The 15,918-nt window shown below is 40.1% G+C and overlaps 1 protein-coding gene across 3 annotated transcripts in view; it reads left to right on the top strand.

Annotated features, from left to right (window-relative positions):
- The first annotated feature begins 253 nt into the window (after positions 1–253).
- The window catches only part of mgat4b (alpha-1,3-mannosyl-glycoprotein 4-beta-N-acetylglucosaminyltransferase B), a 155,912-nt gene continuing 140,247 nt past the window's right edge, over positions 254–15,918 (top strand). For all 3 annotated transcript variants that reach the window (XR_014031423.1, XM_081383568.1, XM_081383569.1), the window contains exon 1: positions 254–581. Coding sequence is in view for 2 of the 3 variants with exons in the window: in XM_081383568.1 (XP_081239694.1) it covers positions 485–581 (97 nt within the window). In the remaining variant the exon portion in view is untranslated. The remainder of the gene's footprint in view (positions 582–15,918) is intronic.

The raw sequence follows: 15,918 nt of genomic DNA, 5'->3' as shown, positions 1-15,918 counted from the left end.
AATGAACTATAGAGTCCTGCACCCACTGGTAAAAAGAAAATATCAAAAATGATGTCTGGTGTCTGAATAATTTTTGGTTTGACTGAAGAACAGGCCGCACTCTTAAACGTGTTACAGCAGAGCCTGTGTTCATCTGTTTGAGAAACACCAGGACTCAAATACTAGGCTGTTTGCAATATGAATCAAAACTGCAAAACAGTGTGTAGCCTACAACATGATGCTCAAATAAACCGTGCGCGTGTGTTTCTACTTCGACCGCGAGGAGGAGCAGCTGCACCGCGTGCACGAGCCCGAACATACACACTCTCTCTCTCTCTCTCGCTCTCTCTTACAAACACACACACACCCTCCTGTATAAACGGCATCTGTCTGTACACAGGCTCTCACATTCTCATCCCTCATGTGCGCGCGCTGTCATTAACGCACGCACGCACGCACGCAGCGCACGGTTCGGTTCGGACATGATCCCGGCGCGGACCCGGAGATGAGGCTCAGAAATGGCACCTTCCTAACAGTCATACTCTTCGCGTTGTGTGGGTTTATATCGTTATCCTGGTACACCGCATTCAGCAATTCCAAAGGTAAGACTCGTGTTTACTGTCTGTCTCGCGCTGCGTTCTGCTGGAACGCGTCATGTTCCACTGCGTTCTGTTCGAGCGCGTCATGTTCCGCCGCGTTCTGTCATGCATTCAGATGCGGAGCTGCAGCTGCTCAACACGACGGCTCGAACACCTTCTGTCTTCACTGCTCCTCAAACTATCGCAGGCCTGATGCTGTTTCACTAACACAAAGACTTTGTCGATCATAACCGCTGAATGTAGACGCACATCCAGCCGTGGAGCGTGTTCTGCTGAGATGCGTGTTTCTGTTGGGCTTGAGGGTTTGCACTCTCCAAACCCTAATGTGAGGCTGTGTCCACCAGTGCTCTGTTTGGCGCATGTTTTTGAAATGCAGGAGGTTTATTTGAGTCTGAGAGTGTTGGCTACAAACCTCAGGGTAGATGCGTTTGCTCTGGTCTGGACTGTGATGGATCATCTCTTCATCTGTGTGACTGATATCTTCCAACAGGAGACAGCTGGAGTTACTGAGAATATGTGATGTTTGTGATATATGAGAAGTGGGCATGATGTTTGTGTAGCGATAAAGCTTCCTGAATTGCTCTGTTGGCCTTCTCTTCCTTGCTTACTCTGCAGTGTGTGTGTGTGTTCGTTAATGAGGCTGTACGGTTACACCTGTGTCCTCAAGTGTTTTAATGCATGATTGCTGAGCAGTTTGGGTGATAAACGAGTGAATTCTTCTCTCCATCTCGTTCTCTCCTGACTGACTCTTAGAGTAGTTAAGGTTGGTCTCAAATCGAATCGCTTAATGGCTTTTGCTTTATCAAGTGTGACCAGCAGAAAGTTCTCCACTGGTTCATGAGGCCAGTGTTTGGATGGTGTTGTTCTCACTGGATCATGAGTCGGTGGATGCGCTCCAGCGCATTAGTGTTTGTTTGTGTGTGTGTGTAACTTCCTGTGCTCCTGAACATCTGCTTTTGCTCATCGCATCTATAGACACCAAACCTCTTATCCTCTTATCCTCTCATCCTCTCACTCCTCCTCCTCATCGTGGCCTAATGGTTATAGACTCTGACTGAGAACCCGAAGGGTTCAATCCTCAATACTAGCAGGAAAATCTGAGGTGCTTTTGATCACCGAACCCCCAATCGCTCCCCAACGCCACAGTGAATGCTGCCCACTCCTCAGGTGTGTGTGTGTGTTCAGTACTCACCACTTCGTAATGTGTGTGCGTTAACTTAGATGTGTTAAATGAATAAATAAAGAGTATTGGTTGCCATACTTACTTGGCCTCCAAATATCACTTTCACTTTCACTCTTCCCAAACATTATTCCAGTGTATTTTAGTTCCTGTTATTTTGGACCGTTTTTGACAGGATTGCTTCTCTGGAAACCCACACAAAGCTGGCACATAGGATAAAATGTTTATGGAAATACTTATATACAGTAAATGGTTTGATTGTACAGTGGATAGCTTGAGCTGGTGTGCGAGTTTGTCCACTCCGCTTTTCCAGTTACAAGGATTTGGATTTTTTATTTGCCTTGCTAAAAGAACCGTGTGTGTGTGTGTGTGTGTGTGTGTTCATCATCTCTGAATGGGCTCATGAACCGTCTCAGGTATAATAGACACGTGTGAGCTTGTCTGGGTGAATCTCACAACAGCTGTCAAGGAGTGTCTGTCATATTTGCCTCAGTATTGGAAAAAAAAAAAAGTATATATATTTTTAAAAATATTTTGCATATAACCATTTAAGCCTTTTTAAGGACTAAAGGCCCGTTCACACATAAACGCATATATCTTCACACATAAAGATATAGTTCTAAGAATTGAACAGATAGCGCTGGGCAACAAACTCAAGCTCTTCCCACTCTTCTCTTTAAAAATACTCGTTTTAGTCCTCTAATCATGACCATTGTTTTGCTCTATTCTCTGTGCTTCTGTGTTTGTCAGTGTAATGGGTTGGGTCAGAGGTCACTCTTGCTCCATAAATCAACGCATATGGCCGTCTTCTGGAAGCTAGTTCTTTAGTTGATAAAGCTATAAATATGGATATTTCTCACTCAAACGCATGGCTTCGCCTCAGAAGGTCCTTATTAAACCCCGGAGCCGTGCGGATTACTTTTATCATGGATGGATTTATCATTTTTGGGCTTCAAAATCTTATCCTCCATTCACTGCCCTTATAAAGCTTGGAAGAGCCAGGATTTGTTTAGTAAAACTCATATCTATAGCATTGGTTGAGTGTAAGTAAATCATAGGATACTTTTCATTTTTGGGTGAGCTAACACTAAGTCCACTGCAGTGCAATGCACAAAATTAAACTGTACCATAGGCGTAATTTGCGGGTGGGACGGGTGGGACATGTCCCCACCACTTTTTGCTAAGGTCGATATTGTCCCCACCACTTTTGAAACATCTCGCGGCACGAATGTACCAATACAAATAAACAAAACATCTCCAATTAACTACCAGAGCATTAATTTCGTTCGTTTGTCAAATAAGAGGCGATCTAGCGCTGAAATGTGTTGTTTTTGAAATCAAGTGATCAAAGTGCTCGTTGCCACTGCGATCAGTGGCGCGCGGTCGGATACTGTGTCTGTTTGTGGCTCGCGCACAGTCTTCACTCGGACGCGCGCTTCAATCCGTTGTGGAGAGAGACTTTCTATTCGTTCCGGTTAAATTACAAAACAAAATGCACACAAACGTGTCCATGCCTGATATACAACCACTGAAAAACATAATCGAGAGAAGAAAAAAAAAAAAAAAAAAAAAAAAAAAAAACTACATGAGTGCGGATTGGAACCAAGAACCGAAAACCTCTCCCGCGCTGGGCGAAAGTTCTGCCCCTGGACCATTTAAATACACTCTTAAAATAGTCGGATCAACATATAATAGGCCTCATTAAACGACTAATTAAACCCAATCCCTGTAGGCCTACTATTTAAATCGATTGCTGGACATCGTAATGTTACTGTACATACATCTGTTTTATGATTTAGCATTGAGTTATCCCCCCCCACCTGTCCCACCCACTTTTTAAAACAAAGTTACGCCACTGAACTGTACATTTATAAAAACGTATTGTTTTGGATTTAATGAATGGTTAGTGTATACATCAACAAAACAGTAGTATGTCCTTACAGGAAGACTCTCAGAAATGAAAATAAACTTGGGAAAATAACCCAGACATTTAATTATAGGATTCTCCCTGTTACTGCTTGGCAGGTTTAAAAAAATAAAAAAATAAATTTAGTATGGGTGCACACATACAGGAGGGCACATTTTGAATGCACTTTGTCAGTAGTTTTGAGCTTCTTATCACACAGCGGTTGTGTGGTGAAGCCGGAAGAGTTGAACACAAGCGTGTGGCTCGTCCAGACAGGCCTGAACATGAACAGATCAAAGCAGACATAATACAGCCGTCATAAACGTCTGATCGCTGATGTCCAGCTCCCGTCACCCACCACAACACACCGCTCTGCGTTTAACGGGCTCTGCCAAAATGTTCACTGGTCCCAACACAAAACAGTAATAAAGAAATAAAATAGGCCTAGTTACTGGCCTCTTTCACTCACACAGTCTTTACTGGTCATTTACTGGGATAGCTGTGTGAAAGGGGCTAGTGTGTTCGTTGTTTTTGACCCACGACATTACTCAATGAGGTTATGACACCAAAAACTACAAGCCAAATAATCAAATATTGTTAAAGACAAGCAAACTGTTAGTTATAAAATAAAAATGACTAATCCAATTACAAAGCAATAGGACAAATATAATACGTAAGTAAAATAAACACTGTTTTTCAGGACAGTCTAACAGTAGTTTTCATGTAGAGAACATGAATAATCAGATGTAAAATAGCACTGCAGTCTTCCCTGGATACATTAAAAATGGATGAATTCTTATTAAAGTTACTGAAGTTATTCAGTCAAGAGCAGTGTGAATTATTATAATTATAATTTTTTTGCCCCTGCTTGTTAAACAACAAAAACTTTAGTAGTAATATTAGGCTGCTGTCACTTTAAGAGCTGCACAGATCCAATATACTGATACACATGCATTACATTTCTCAACTGTTTATGTTCACTTAACAGTATTCACAGTTCATAACTGACTGTTTAAGACCATCTTTTTTTTAACATAATTCTGTGTGAATTTGTCTGTTCAAGCGCAAGAAGACGTGAAAGAGCTCGATTCAGCATTCACGCGCTGTCTGAGAAGCGGCTTTCTGTACGCACTATTGAGTTGAGATCTTTCACGCCGCCTTGCACTTGAATATTTAAATTGGCAAAGCTTGAGAACGCATGCTTCTTGTCGAGCCCAGCGTAATAACCCTATGGCTAACATAACTCCACCTATCAGGTCCACAGAGCTGGAGCCGGCCTACAGGCCACCAGATGACACCACTTTATAATCACGCTTTTGTGCCAGAAATCTTGTGAGCTCACACTGGAAAGGTTTGACTAGCTTTACTAAAGAGGATAGTTGACCCACCTGAAATGAAAAACTTTTTCTTTTTATAAAAGAGCACCGTTCTGCCAAACATCAGTTGAATGGAGGACAGAAAGGTCTGAGGAATAAGCTGAACTGAGTCTTTAAGCGGGAGTGTTTGTGGAGTCGGTTAGCAGCTCACAGTACGGGATCTGTCCGCTCCAGGTGAAAGACTCTCATTATCTGCATCCTGAAAGAGATAGAGATCAGGCTTGACCTCTCGGCGCTTGGCATTTACTTCTTGTTCAGTGTCTTTTCTTCCTCCTGGTGGCTCAGGAGAGGAGTGAAGCTCAGCCCGGATCACGTTGCCTTTGGTTCCGGCTCGAGCTGATGAGATTTCTCAGCGATACTCCCCGGTTACCCACAATCCTCCCGGCAGAGACGAGGCCAGGAATCTGAGCAACCTTAGATCGATTCAGTCTTTTGAGGGAGAAAACGGCTAGAGTAACCAGAGACGTCGTCTGGCTTCATCTTGCAGGAATTAGCATAGTTTATTGGTTTGTGTACGGCTGTCGCTGCGACTGAAGATCCACTTTCACTAGACCAGTGTTTCCACAAATACAGATTATATATTAGATTTCAAACTGATAAAAGATAGTTATCAATTTTATTGATGCAAGTATGTTTTTGGCTTTTTTTGATTCTTCATATACTTCTTGAACTAAGGTTCTCACAAAAGTATCGCACACACAAATGTTTATTTAAATTTAAGCATGAAATGTGTTCATATTTCCGTGGACTGTGCTGACCCAGCAATGGGAGAAGTTTGTTTCTGAACATCTCTTGATTTCTGATAACTTCATGCGCTGGCCATCTGTAACGTGATGAAACGAGAGGGGATGCTGAGTGTTGTCTATCATCAGTTTCATCTCTCAGGCCATGGTGGAGAAACAGTTCTGTGAGCCCGCTAGCAAACACTCCTGCTAATAGCAAACACACGCCAAGTTCAGTGGATATCTATAGATGACTATGTCCATTTTTAGTGCTGCAGTTTGTCATTGTCACAGTATACAGCGCGCCTGCAATGTGTGAGCCACATATTGTTGTGTACAGTACTTTGCTGGCCTTAAAGTCCCCCTGTGGTGAAAATCCAGCTTTTAATGTTGTTTATGTGTCTATGTGGTGTTTTTAATATGCTTTAAGACAAACCATGTGTAAGTTCATAAGTCGACAGCATTGCTGAGTATTTCCTCCTTAAAACTGCAGTGAACCAAAGACAGTCTCAAAAACACGCTTTGAAATCGCTGGTGTTTCTGACGCCACAAACTACCTTGTAACCAATCAGGTCACGAGGGGGGCGGGCTTTCGCATATCATTAACAGCGAACTAGCAGGGGAGTCTCAAGTAAAGCCAGGTTATACCAGTATATTTTTCTGTTAATAAGAAAAATCTGATACTTTTAGTAATATAGTAAGTTCAACTCAGTAATTTGAGCGAGTGGATCTCTAAGCTGGTGTGAGTGAGTGGAGGCGGGGCTCATTTGCATATTCATAGAACCGCGGATAACAAATTAGGCAAGGGTGTCGAGTTACATTCTAGATATTTGAAGGCATGAAAAAACTTTTAAATATGTAATTTTGGTGATCAAAGATGAGTTTTAAGGGATAAATGATTGATTACAGGGGGACTTTAAATCCCACATTTCTTTTTAGAGAAGCAAGAACGGTCTGTGAGGCAAGCAAATCCTGAAGCAGCAAATCCACTTTGGTAAAGAAAATCACATCTCATCCCACCTACAGTATTTCAGTAGGACCCTTTGATTTCCGCGATGTTGAAAATAAAGACAGAATCACAGAATCCAGTCACAAATGAAATTTACAGTATAAATGGGAATGTCAACGAAGTTTGGCTGAATAAATCAAAAGCTGTACACTGAATCAGATTGTGATATAGTGTCTGTGAATATTAAAGCTCAAAAACACTGCTGTTGAATCTAAAGTCTGTCTCAGTTTGCTCTGCTACACACACACTGACGCTCTACATGAACCCATGCCATCGAGAGAGTGTTTCCTTCCTCTGATGTTGAGGACGTAAGTCGGTGCCGAGTGCATGTCTCAGCATGACTGTGAGCGCTCGCTCCTGCTAATGTGCGTTCCTCTGTTAATCATCACATCGACTGCACTCGAGTCCGCCTTATCTTCAGCTGGACTCGTCGTCCGGTCGGCGAAGAGCAACTGGCCCATCAGTGAGGCTGAGGAGTGAGTTACTTAGATTTGTTAAGATGAATTTAGAGACTTTATCCCCCATAAATGTCTACGCTTTTTTAGCACTCTTGAATGTGTCGTGCTTCATCATGCTAACGGTAAATGTAGAACTGTCAGCACCCAAAAACCACTATAAATCCTAGGCTATATATAAATATATATATATATATATTAGGCATGTGCCGGTATTCGGTAATGCGATAAATCGCGGTAATGAATATGCACGATATTGTTATCGCGGGCACTTCAAAATACCGTGAAAAATAATAGATCTGAATTTAGATTTTTAGAACACGCATTATAGCTTATTTTCCATCAACCGCTTAAACAAACACTGCGTATATGCTGCGCGAAACACGTGCGCACTCTGATGTAAACAATCGCCACGTGTATAAGCATGCGGCCGGTGCGCACTTCTAGTCCAATGTAAACAGTCCTCACATGGAGAAGCAGCATGGTGGAAGGAGGAAAGCCGCCGCCTACAGTCTATGGCCGCCGCCGATCTATCCGGATCCATCCCGCTTCTAAAAGCAGAGCTGCCAACTCGACGCATTCAGTGCGAGACTCTTCACACGCTCACGCCACACAACCGTTTTCTCACGCAGAGAAAAATCGCGGAGCAAAGAGGACACGAAGACCGTCAAACAAGACAGAGCAGGTTACTTTTGATATGAAACAGGAGAACAATTGTGTCACAGAACGTTACATTTAAACCATTTAATGACCAGCAGCATGTTAGATGACTAAAACAAATAGATGAAGAGGAGTATTTTGCTGAATATGTGCACTTTTTTACATATTTATTATATTTTTACTTGTGTCATTACATAATTGTTATTATAATGAAAACCACATTATATTTGATTTAATTAGTTATTTGTAACCTTTAATAATACCAGCTGATAGGGCTCTATAAGGTTACATAGCATTATGTGCAATATTTTTTTTCATGAGAAAAAAATAACATGTGGGCTATCTACTGTAGCCTTCCTAATATGTATCCAAAATTAGTCAATACTGAATCGAGATTTAAATCAAATCCCAAGTATTGAATTGAAATCGTTAAATTTGTGTTAAGCAATACAAACAGTAGCCTACCAGTCATTGTACCATGTAATCATTGTAACATGTTGTCACTAAACTTAATAAAATTCAGTTTAGTTACCAAATGTTTTGACAATCACAATTACACCTTGTGATGCAAGTTTTATTTTATTTTTACATCCCCCCCCCCCCAATCCATCTGTTTCTCATGTGCAATTCACTAGTTCACACTTACAAATAAGTCAGATAGAAATAGATGCGTATTTGGCGTGCTGTCCGAGGAGAGGGCTCCGGGCTCGGTATTCGGCCCGAACCCAGAGTACTCCCCCCGTATTCCTGGCTGTAAAAGATTGAGCCAAGAGTGAGGAGTCGGGGTGGTGGAGGGATGCTGGAAAACTGTCACGGAGTATTAGGTGAGTTGACAGAGTGGATATATATATACTTCTTGTCATGCTGATTAGGGTAGACATAATTGTTTGATGACGAGTAGATTGGATTGATTATTTGAATGTGCTCCTCCCGAACTTTGTTTATAAAACATCATTTAAAATATCGTGATAATACCGTATACCGTGATAAAAGCTCACTCAATTAATCGCAGCATGAAAATGTGATACCGGCACATGCCTAATATATATATATATATATATATATATATATATATATATATATACACACACACATATATACACACACATATATACACACACACACACACACACACACACACACACACACACACACACACACACACACACAGAGGTTTAAAGTCCAGGGGTCAGAAAGTCCTGCCATATGTTTATTCCACCCATGAACCCAGCCAGCTGATTTCACTAATTACTTCTGAAAAACTGTGCTAATTAGCAAATCCAGGTGATTGGAACAAAATACTGAGGAGGACTTTTACTTTCTGAACCTGGACTCAGATATATATATATATTAGAGCTGTCAAAAGATTAATCGCGATTAATCGCATCCAAAATAAAAGTTTGTGTTTACATAGGCTAATATATGTGTGTGTACTCTGTATAATTATTTTGTATATATAAATACACACACATGCATGTATATATTTAAGAAATATTTGCATACATATATACTGTATATATTTATATATAATTTATATTATATATAAATATAATTTTTTTATATATAAATTACACATTTTTCTTAAATATATACAAGCATGTGTGTGTATTTATATATACAAATTTAATTATACACAGTACACACACATATATTATGTAAACACAAACTTTTATTTTGGATCGCGACATTAATTAATCGCGATTAATCTTTTGACAGCCCTAAAAAAAACAAAAAAAAAACAAAACAAAAAAAAAAAAAACAAAAAAAAAAAAAAAAAAATATATATATATATATATATATATATATATATATATATATATATATATATATATATATATATATATATATATATATATATATATATATATATATTAGTCAACATTTGAAGTGGATCAAAAAAGTTAATCAAAGTTGTCCTAAGACAAGAAGGGGTATTGTTCAAAATGAGTGTATAACTTTGAAAGGTTTCGATCCACTTCAAATGTTGACTACTGTGTGTGTGTATATATATTAGTCAAGTTTTCAAACATCAATACGCAGTTTTAAAAAAAATATGCAGTATATAATTTTTTCCCAAGAACACATAAGGTGTTTAATTTCATTGTTTGCCATGTTAGTCCCTCCTTGTTTTTTTGGTTTGTCTTTGCCTGTATTGTCATCCTCCTCCAGGAACATTGTTCCGCACGAACACCGGTCACATGCACCAAAGTTTGCTTCGCCGTTGTGTTTTCTCGGCTCACTGTTGCTTGGAGACTTTTGTCTGTCGCGGCCCCAAGCGCTCACGACTCTCTCCTGATCCCAGAGCAAGAGTAGCAGACGAAACAGACATGTGACGCTCTGAAAGAGCAGTGTGTTTAACGCTCCGTCATCCTTGATGGATGAAGTGGTTACTTAGTACACTTTTAGAGTAATAGATTAACAAAATCAGTGACCAATAAAGAAAAGATTCACTTGATTTTAGCAGGGAAAGTGTTTTCTTGTAGGAGTTTTATCATTCATGTTCACTGGAGTGCTAATCTAGGTGTGTATTGCTTTTGTTTAATCCAGATATGTGAGTGTGTGTGTGTGTGTGTGTGTGTGTGTGTGTGTGTGTGTGTGTGTGTGTGTGTGTGTGTGTGTGTGTGTGTGTGTGTGTGTGTGTGTGTGTGTGTGTGTGTGTGTATCTTGCACCTTGGTAAAGACTTGAATTATTCAGGGCTCTAGACCACTTGAAACCCTCCCTCAATAGAGGCCCGGGTGAAAAGAGAGCCAGCGCTCAATCCAACCGACTGAAGCACGTCTAAATATTTCATTCATCCAAGGCCACAGATTCTGCTAAAGCACTGATCAGTTCGCTACCAATGCTAATGAGCGTTTAGACTTAGGATTTCATTCTACCTGACTTCAGAACAGACTCTGGAATTAAACAGACAAACATCTTCTCTGTGGATGCACTACTAGCGGAAGTGCTCGACTCTTTCAATGGCCAGTACCAGTATCAGCGTGGTCAATGGCTGATATGTACAAAAACAATTTAATAATAGTTTTGGGTACTTGTGATCCATATACTGCACCTAACAATACAAACTATTACAGGAAAACACAAATCATACTTACAGGTTGTGGCTCGTAAACAACAGCTTCTGTTTTTAAAGTTGGAACTGCTTGATCTTTCAGGACAAGCCGTTTGCGAATCCTGCATTGAACTTGCGTAGATTGAGGAAGCTTTCCTCCGGAAAATGTGCAGCATAGAGAGCGACATTTGGATTATAATTATGAGGGGCCGAGTTAAAAATAAATTGTAACCGTCCTTAGGAAGACTGAACAAAGTGGACCTGCAATCTGGGTGAAAATAACAGCGTTTCGACGGCATAGCGGCAATGACACTCTACTACCACAACAACTCTTCTCCAAAGCAACATAAAATGGCCTCGCCCCCTTTATTTATTGTGTTATATAGAGGAGGAGTTTATGTAAATGTTGGGGTTGGTGATGTCACTAACTCTGGAGGAATGTCGTGTAGTCCCAACCGGCCGTTTGCTGTAGTCCTTAGAAATTGATTTCTTTAAAAGCAAATATCTCCCTTTGTATTGAACTTTGAGCGTTGTAACTTTGCAGATGTTGTTTATGCTCAAACAGCAACATTACACACTAACTAAAGTTAGAAAAGTGAAATCACATTCAACCACCCCTTTAAAATATCAGCCCGATAAAGATAACATCAAAAATGAACATGTATCTGCCGATATGGTGGCCAATATATTGTGCATCCCTAATACAGGCAAGCAGAGGAGCCCTGATTATGAATGAAAAGGAACAGCGTGTTTATATTCAGCGTTCGTCTGCATGGTTGTGTATCGCGTGCATCATCGTTGTCTTACTACATTAGTACTTAGAACAGAGCTGGTTAAAATGACTGATAGCGGAGGAAAGCCTTGTTTTGCCCTCCAGGGGGGCGTTTCTATAAGGGTGTGACGTCATATGAAAGCTATTAATATCTACAGTAGGTTAGTCACTGAATGACACAAACTGCTTGTGTTTCAGGTTATTTATTTTTTATCAATGAAACGGCTCCATGTAACAGTTTGAGTGGAAGAGGTGTTTATCACACAGTCTGTGTTCTGTGACGATCCGTGATGCACGTGTGTGTGTGTGTGTGTGTGTGTGTGTGTGTGTGTGTGTGTGCGCGCCTGTAGGCAGGAACAGTCTTGTCTCTCTTCATTTAGCCATAGTGTTGTAGCTCATGTAGCCCTTTTCTTTCTCTCATTAAATATGATGTGGCACTGTGCCAAAGGCTGGATTATGCAAGCCGCTCTCCCTCCTGACTACACACACACACACACACACACACACACACACACACACACACAGAGCAACTGATGAGAGCGCAGGTTAGCAGGTGGCAGCATTTATAATTGATGCGACTGATGTTTTACCTGTGATTTCCATATGGAGAAGCGCAGGTGTGTGTTCACCCATGTGTATTCAACGTTTACTTCTATTTCACTGTGGAGCAAATCTGTCTCGTGGATGTTTATAAGACCTCCACCATCCTACAGCATTGAGGAGGAGTAACGAGGAAAAACTAGATTAACAGTTATTATCCACGGTGCATTGGGTGTCTTTAACTGCTATGTATTGAAAGGCGCCAAGCACAATGAGGATTTTAGGCAAAATGGCTGAAAAAATCATAAAAAAAATAAGTAGTAATATGACTTAATGGTTTATCACTTTCAACCAATAGGTGGCGCTGTGACCAAATTGATGTGTTGTGGTCAGAGTGAGGTGACAATGACACATGCCAAGTTTGGTGTCAATATGTCAAGGCATTGCAGAGATAAAGCCTCAGAGTCGTTTGGCATCATGTCATCAATTTTGTCGATGCGATGTACAAAGCAGTTTCGTCTATTGACACGAAATCCACAGTTTTTGGCCGCCGTGGTCTGAAGATAATGCGATTCGATGTTGGTGAATATCTGAGCAATGATCTAGGTTTGAAAAAGTAGAGGTCAAAACTAATCAAAAGCTATTAGCATTTTTTGAAATTTCATTATAATTTGCCCCAAGTTTCATAACGATACACCAATGTGTTTGTAAAATATTGCATTTTACAACAAAATTCAAAATAGTTGATATGGGAAAATTGTGTATTGTTTGACTCCGCATGCTGCACTGAATCTAAAGAGACCAGTGATTATTTGTGTGATTTTGGCCAAACTGTTCAGAAGTTATTAGCAAAAATTTTATTTTTTCATGACCACTAGGTGGCACTGTGCCAAAACTGTGCAGGTATCCTTATGGTAGTCATGGTTGTCATAACACACACCAGGTTTGGTGAGAACACGCTAAAGCGCTGTGGAGGTAAAGCCTCATGTCCAGTTTGCCGTGCACTTTGTTGAGTTCATTCACGCATTATTCAAAAACCAACTTGAATTTCATAACATTTTATCGGCATGGCCTGAAGACGATCTGGGTCAATTTTCATGAAAATGGAGAAAAGGCCTAGATGGAGTTCGGTGTTTCTCAGAAATTTAAAACGGATTTTCAAAAAGGAATCAGAGGAAAAAAATAATTTAGTTTCTAGCCCTTACAGTTTAAAAGTCATTAGCATAAGCGTAAGTGAAACTTCGGACAGTTGGTGGCGCTACAGGGATTGAGTTAGATACTCCAGATTGGCTGTGGCTAATGTTTAGACGGTCCTCTATCTGTGTGCCAAATTTCACAACTTTCCCGCGAGCGGCTCCATGGGAGGCCAAAGACTCGAGCGAACAAGAAAAAGAAGAGCGCCAACGGATACAAACCTTCGGTGCTTGGCCACTAATTACAGAAATTAATCAAGATTATTCTTTCTGAGGGTCCATTGGCATTAGGAGGAGGCTTCTTTATGTCTTCTATCAGGGAATTATGGTCAGTGTTTTGTAGTGGGATGTAGTAAGATGATAAAAATAGCAGTAATAAATTGATTAGAAAGGCTGTTATTGGCCTTATTCCTGATCCACTCGAGGTCTTACGAAGGTCATCCACCGCACTGTACTTTTAGTGGACTTAGAAGTTAATTTAGTGTTAGATTAGTAGTGGTGCCTCAGTGTTTGTATTTGTTTTGTTTTTTTAAATGAAGTTGTGTAATTCCTTGCATAGATTGTTGTTTTTAATGTTTAATTGTCTGTTTGTGTTGTTTAATGGTGGCAAATGAGTTTACCCTTACAGGGATTAATAAAGTTTTCTAATCATCTAATCTATAAGAAGCTGTAATTACACGCAGGTGTTTATTAAATTTAAGTACAATGTACATGTATGCAGACATGAAGTGATGACATCAAGTGATTAATTTAAATGTTAGTACATAGTAGTCAAAAGCACTTAATAGAAAGTGGGACCCAATTTTGTTATCTTTGACATGATTGCAGTTTCTCCATTGACGGAGAGTAGAGTTTAACCCATGTGTAGTTTATTGAAACCAACTTAAAACATCAACAGACTTGACATGAACAGACTTGACGACACTCTCCAACCGCGGGTTACAAACAACCAAACACAGCTAGACATGAGGGCTATAAATAAAGACTAATGATTACACTTGTGAGTATTCAAGATGATAAACCAATGACACGATAGAACTGAGAACCACCTGACAAAACAAACCAATGAAAACACAACACACGACCCAAAGGAATCGCATGACAATAACAGGAACCATGGCTATGAGAATCTTCAAAATAAAATAAGTAAACCACACACACTCACACCCCTTATCTAGTTAGACATGAATAGACATGAAGACATGACTAGATGAACATAAACAAAACCTAGAACAGATGTGACAACAGTAGATATAGATGCAATAAAGATGATCAAATTCATGAACATTTTGTAGTCATATGGCTATATCCTAAAATATAAATAAAATAATTAAATAAAAACAGCATAAAAGTGGCCAAATGACTCTGCACTATATACTCAAGTCTTCTGCATATGTGTGTGAGGAACAGAGTGAAATTAAGTCATTATTCACTCATTAACTTTTTAACTCTAACCGCATTGATCGCATCATTGAGAGACTCAAATTGAAGGGATTGTTGAATTGACAGATTGAATCTAGGCTTTCATTCCACACACACACACACACACACACACACACACACACACACACACACACACAGAGCACATCAGATATGGTAAACTGAAGCCCACATGCGCATGGGTTTGATCTGGCGTGTCTCCAAGTGCGCTCCAGCTGCTGTAACCTTACTTGGAAGTAAATAAAAGCCTAAATTAAATCAGTTCATCATATAAAATTGATCATGTCTCTGAAGAAACTGCTTGATTAATATGGATTTGTTTTATGATAACTTTAACACATTACATTTTTTGTTTGTTTGCATTGACTTTCAATGGATGGACAAAAATGATGAAAGAATATTTTTTTTTTTGGAATATTAAAGTAAATAATGGTAGTATTTTGTCGCTAAAATATGATATGAGGGTCAGTGCTAATAGAGCATTAATTTCTGGAGAGCTTCTCCCGGTACAGTGGAGAAAGGAGGTTTTGTGTGGATCGGCTCACTGTGAAGGGTGGATGTTCTGGGTCAGAGAGAGAGGAGGGCCATAAGCCTGTGTGTTGTGTGTAAAGTCACAGTCTCAGTCACATGCACACACTGCACACACTGCACACACTGCACACACTGCTGGGGGCCTGATGAAGAATGAAGACGAGACCTGACAGACCTGCACTAATACACTGAACCACCATAGCTGGAGAAATCATCGTCGTCATCGTTGTCATCATCGTCGTTGCCGCCGCAGTCATCATCATCGTCATCATCGTCATCATTGTCATCATCGTCGTTGCCGCCGCAGTCATCATCATCGTCATCACCGTCATCGTGGCCATCATTGTCATCGTCATTGTCGTTGCCGCCGCAGTCGTCATCATCGTCATCATTGTCATCAGTCGTCGTTGCCGCCGCAGTATATATATATAAATATAAAACTAAATTCATAGATGAAGTGGTCTAGATACTAATATGCAATATTTATGAAGCTTTTTCCCATT

The sequence above is a fragment of the Scardinius erythrophthalmus genome (genome assembly GCF_964197995.2).
Source record: "Scardinius erythrophthalmus genome assembly, chromosome: 13".
Classification (NCBI taxonomy): Eukaryota; Metazoa; Chordata; class Actinopteri; order Cypriniformes; family Leuciscidae; genus Scardinius; species Scardinius erythrophthalmus.
The sequence above is the reverse complement of the archived record's forward strand: the minus strand, read 5'-3'. Positions and strand labels throughout refer to the sequence as shown.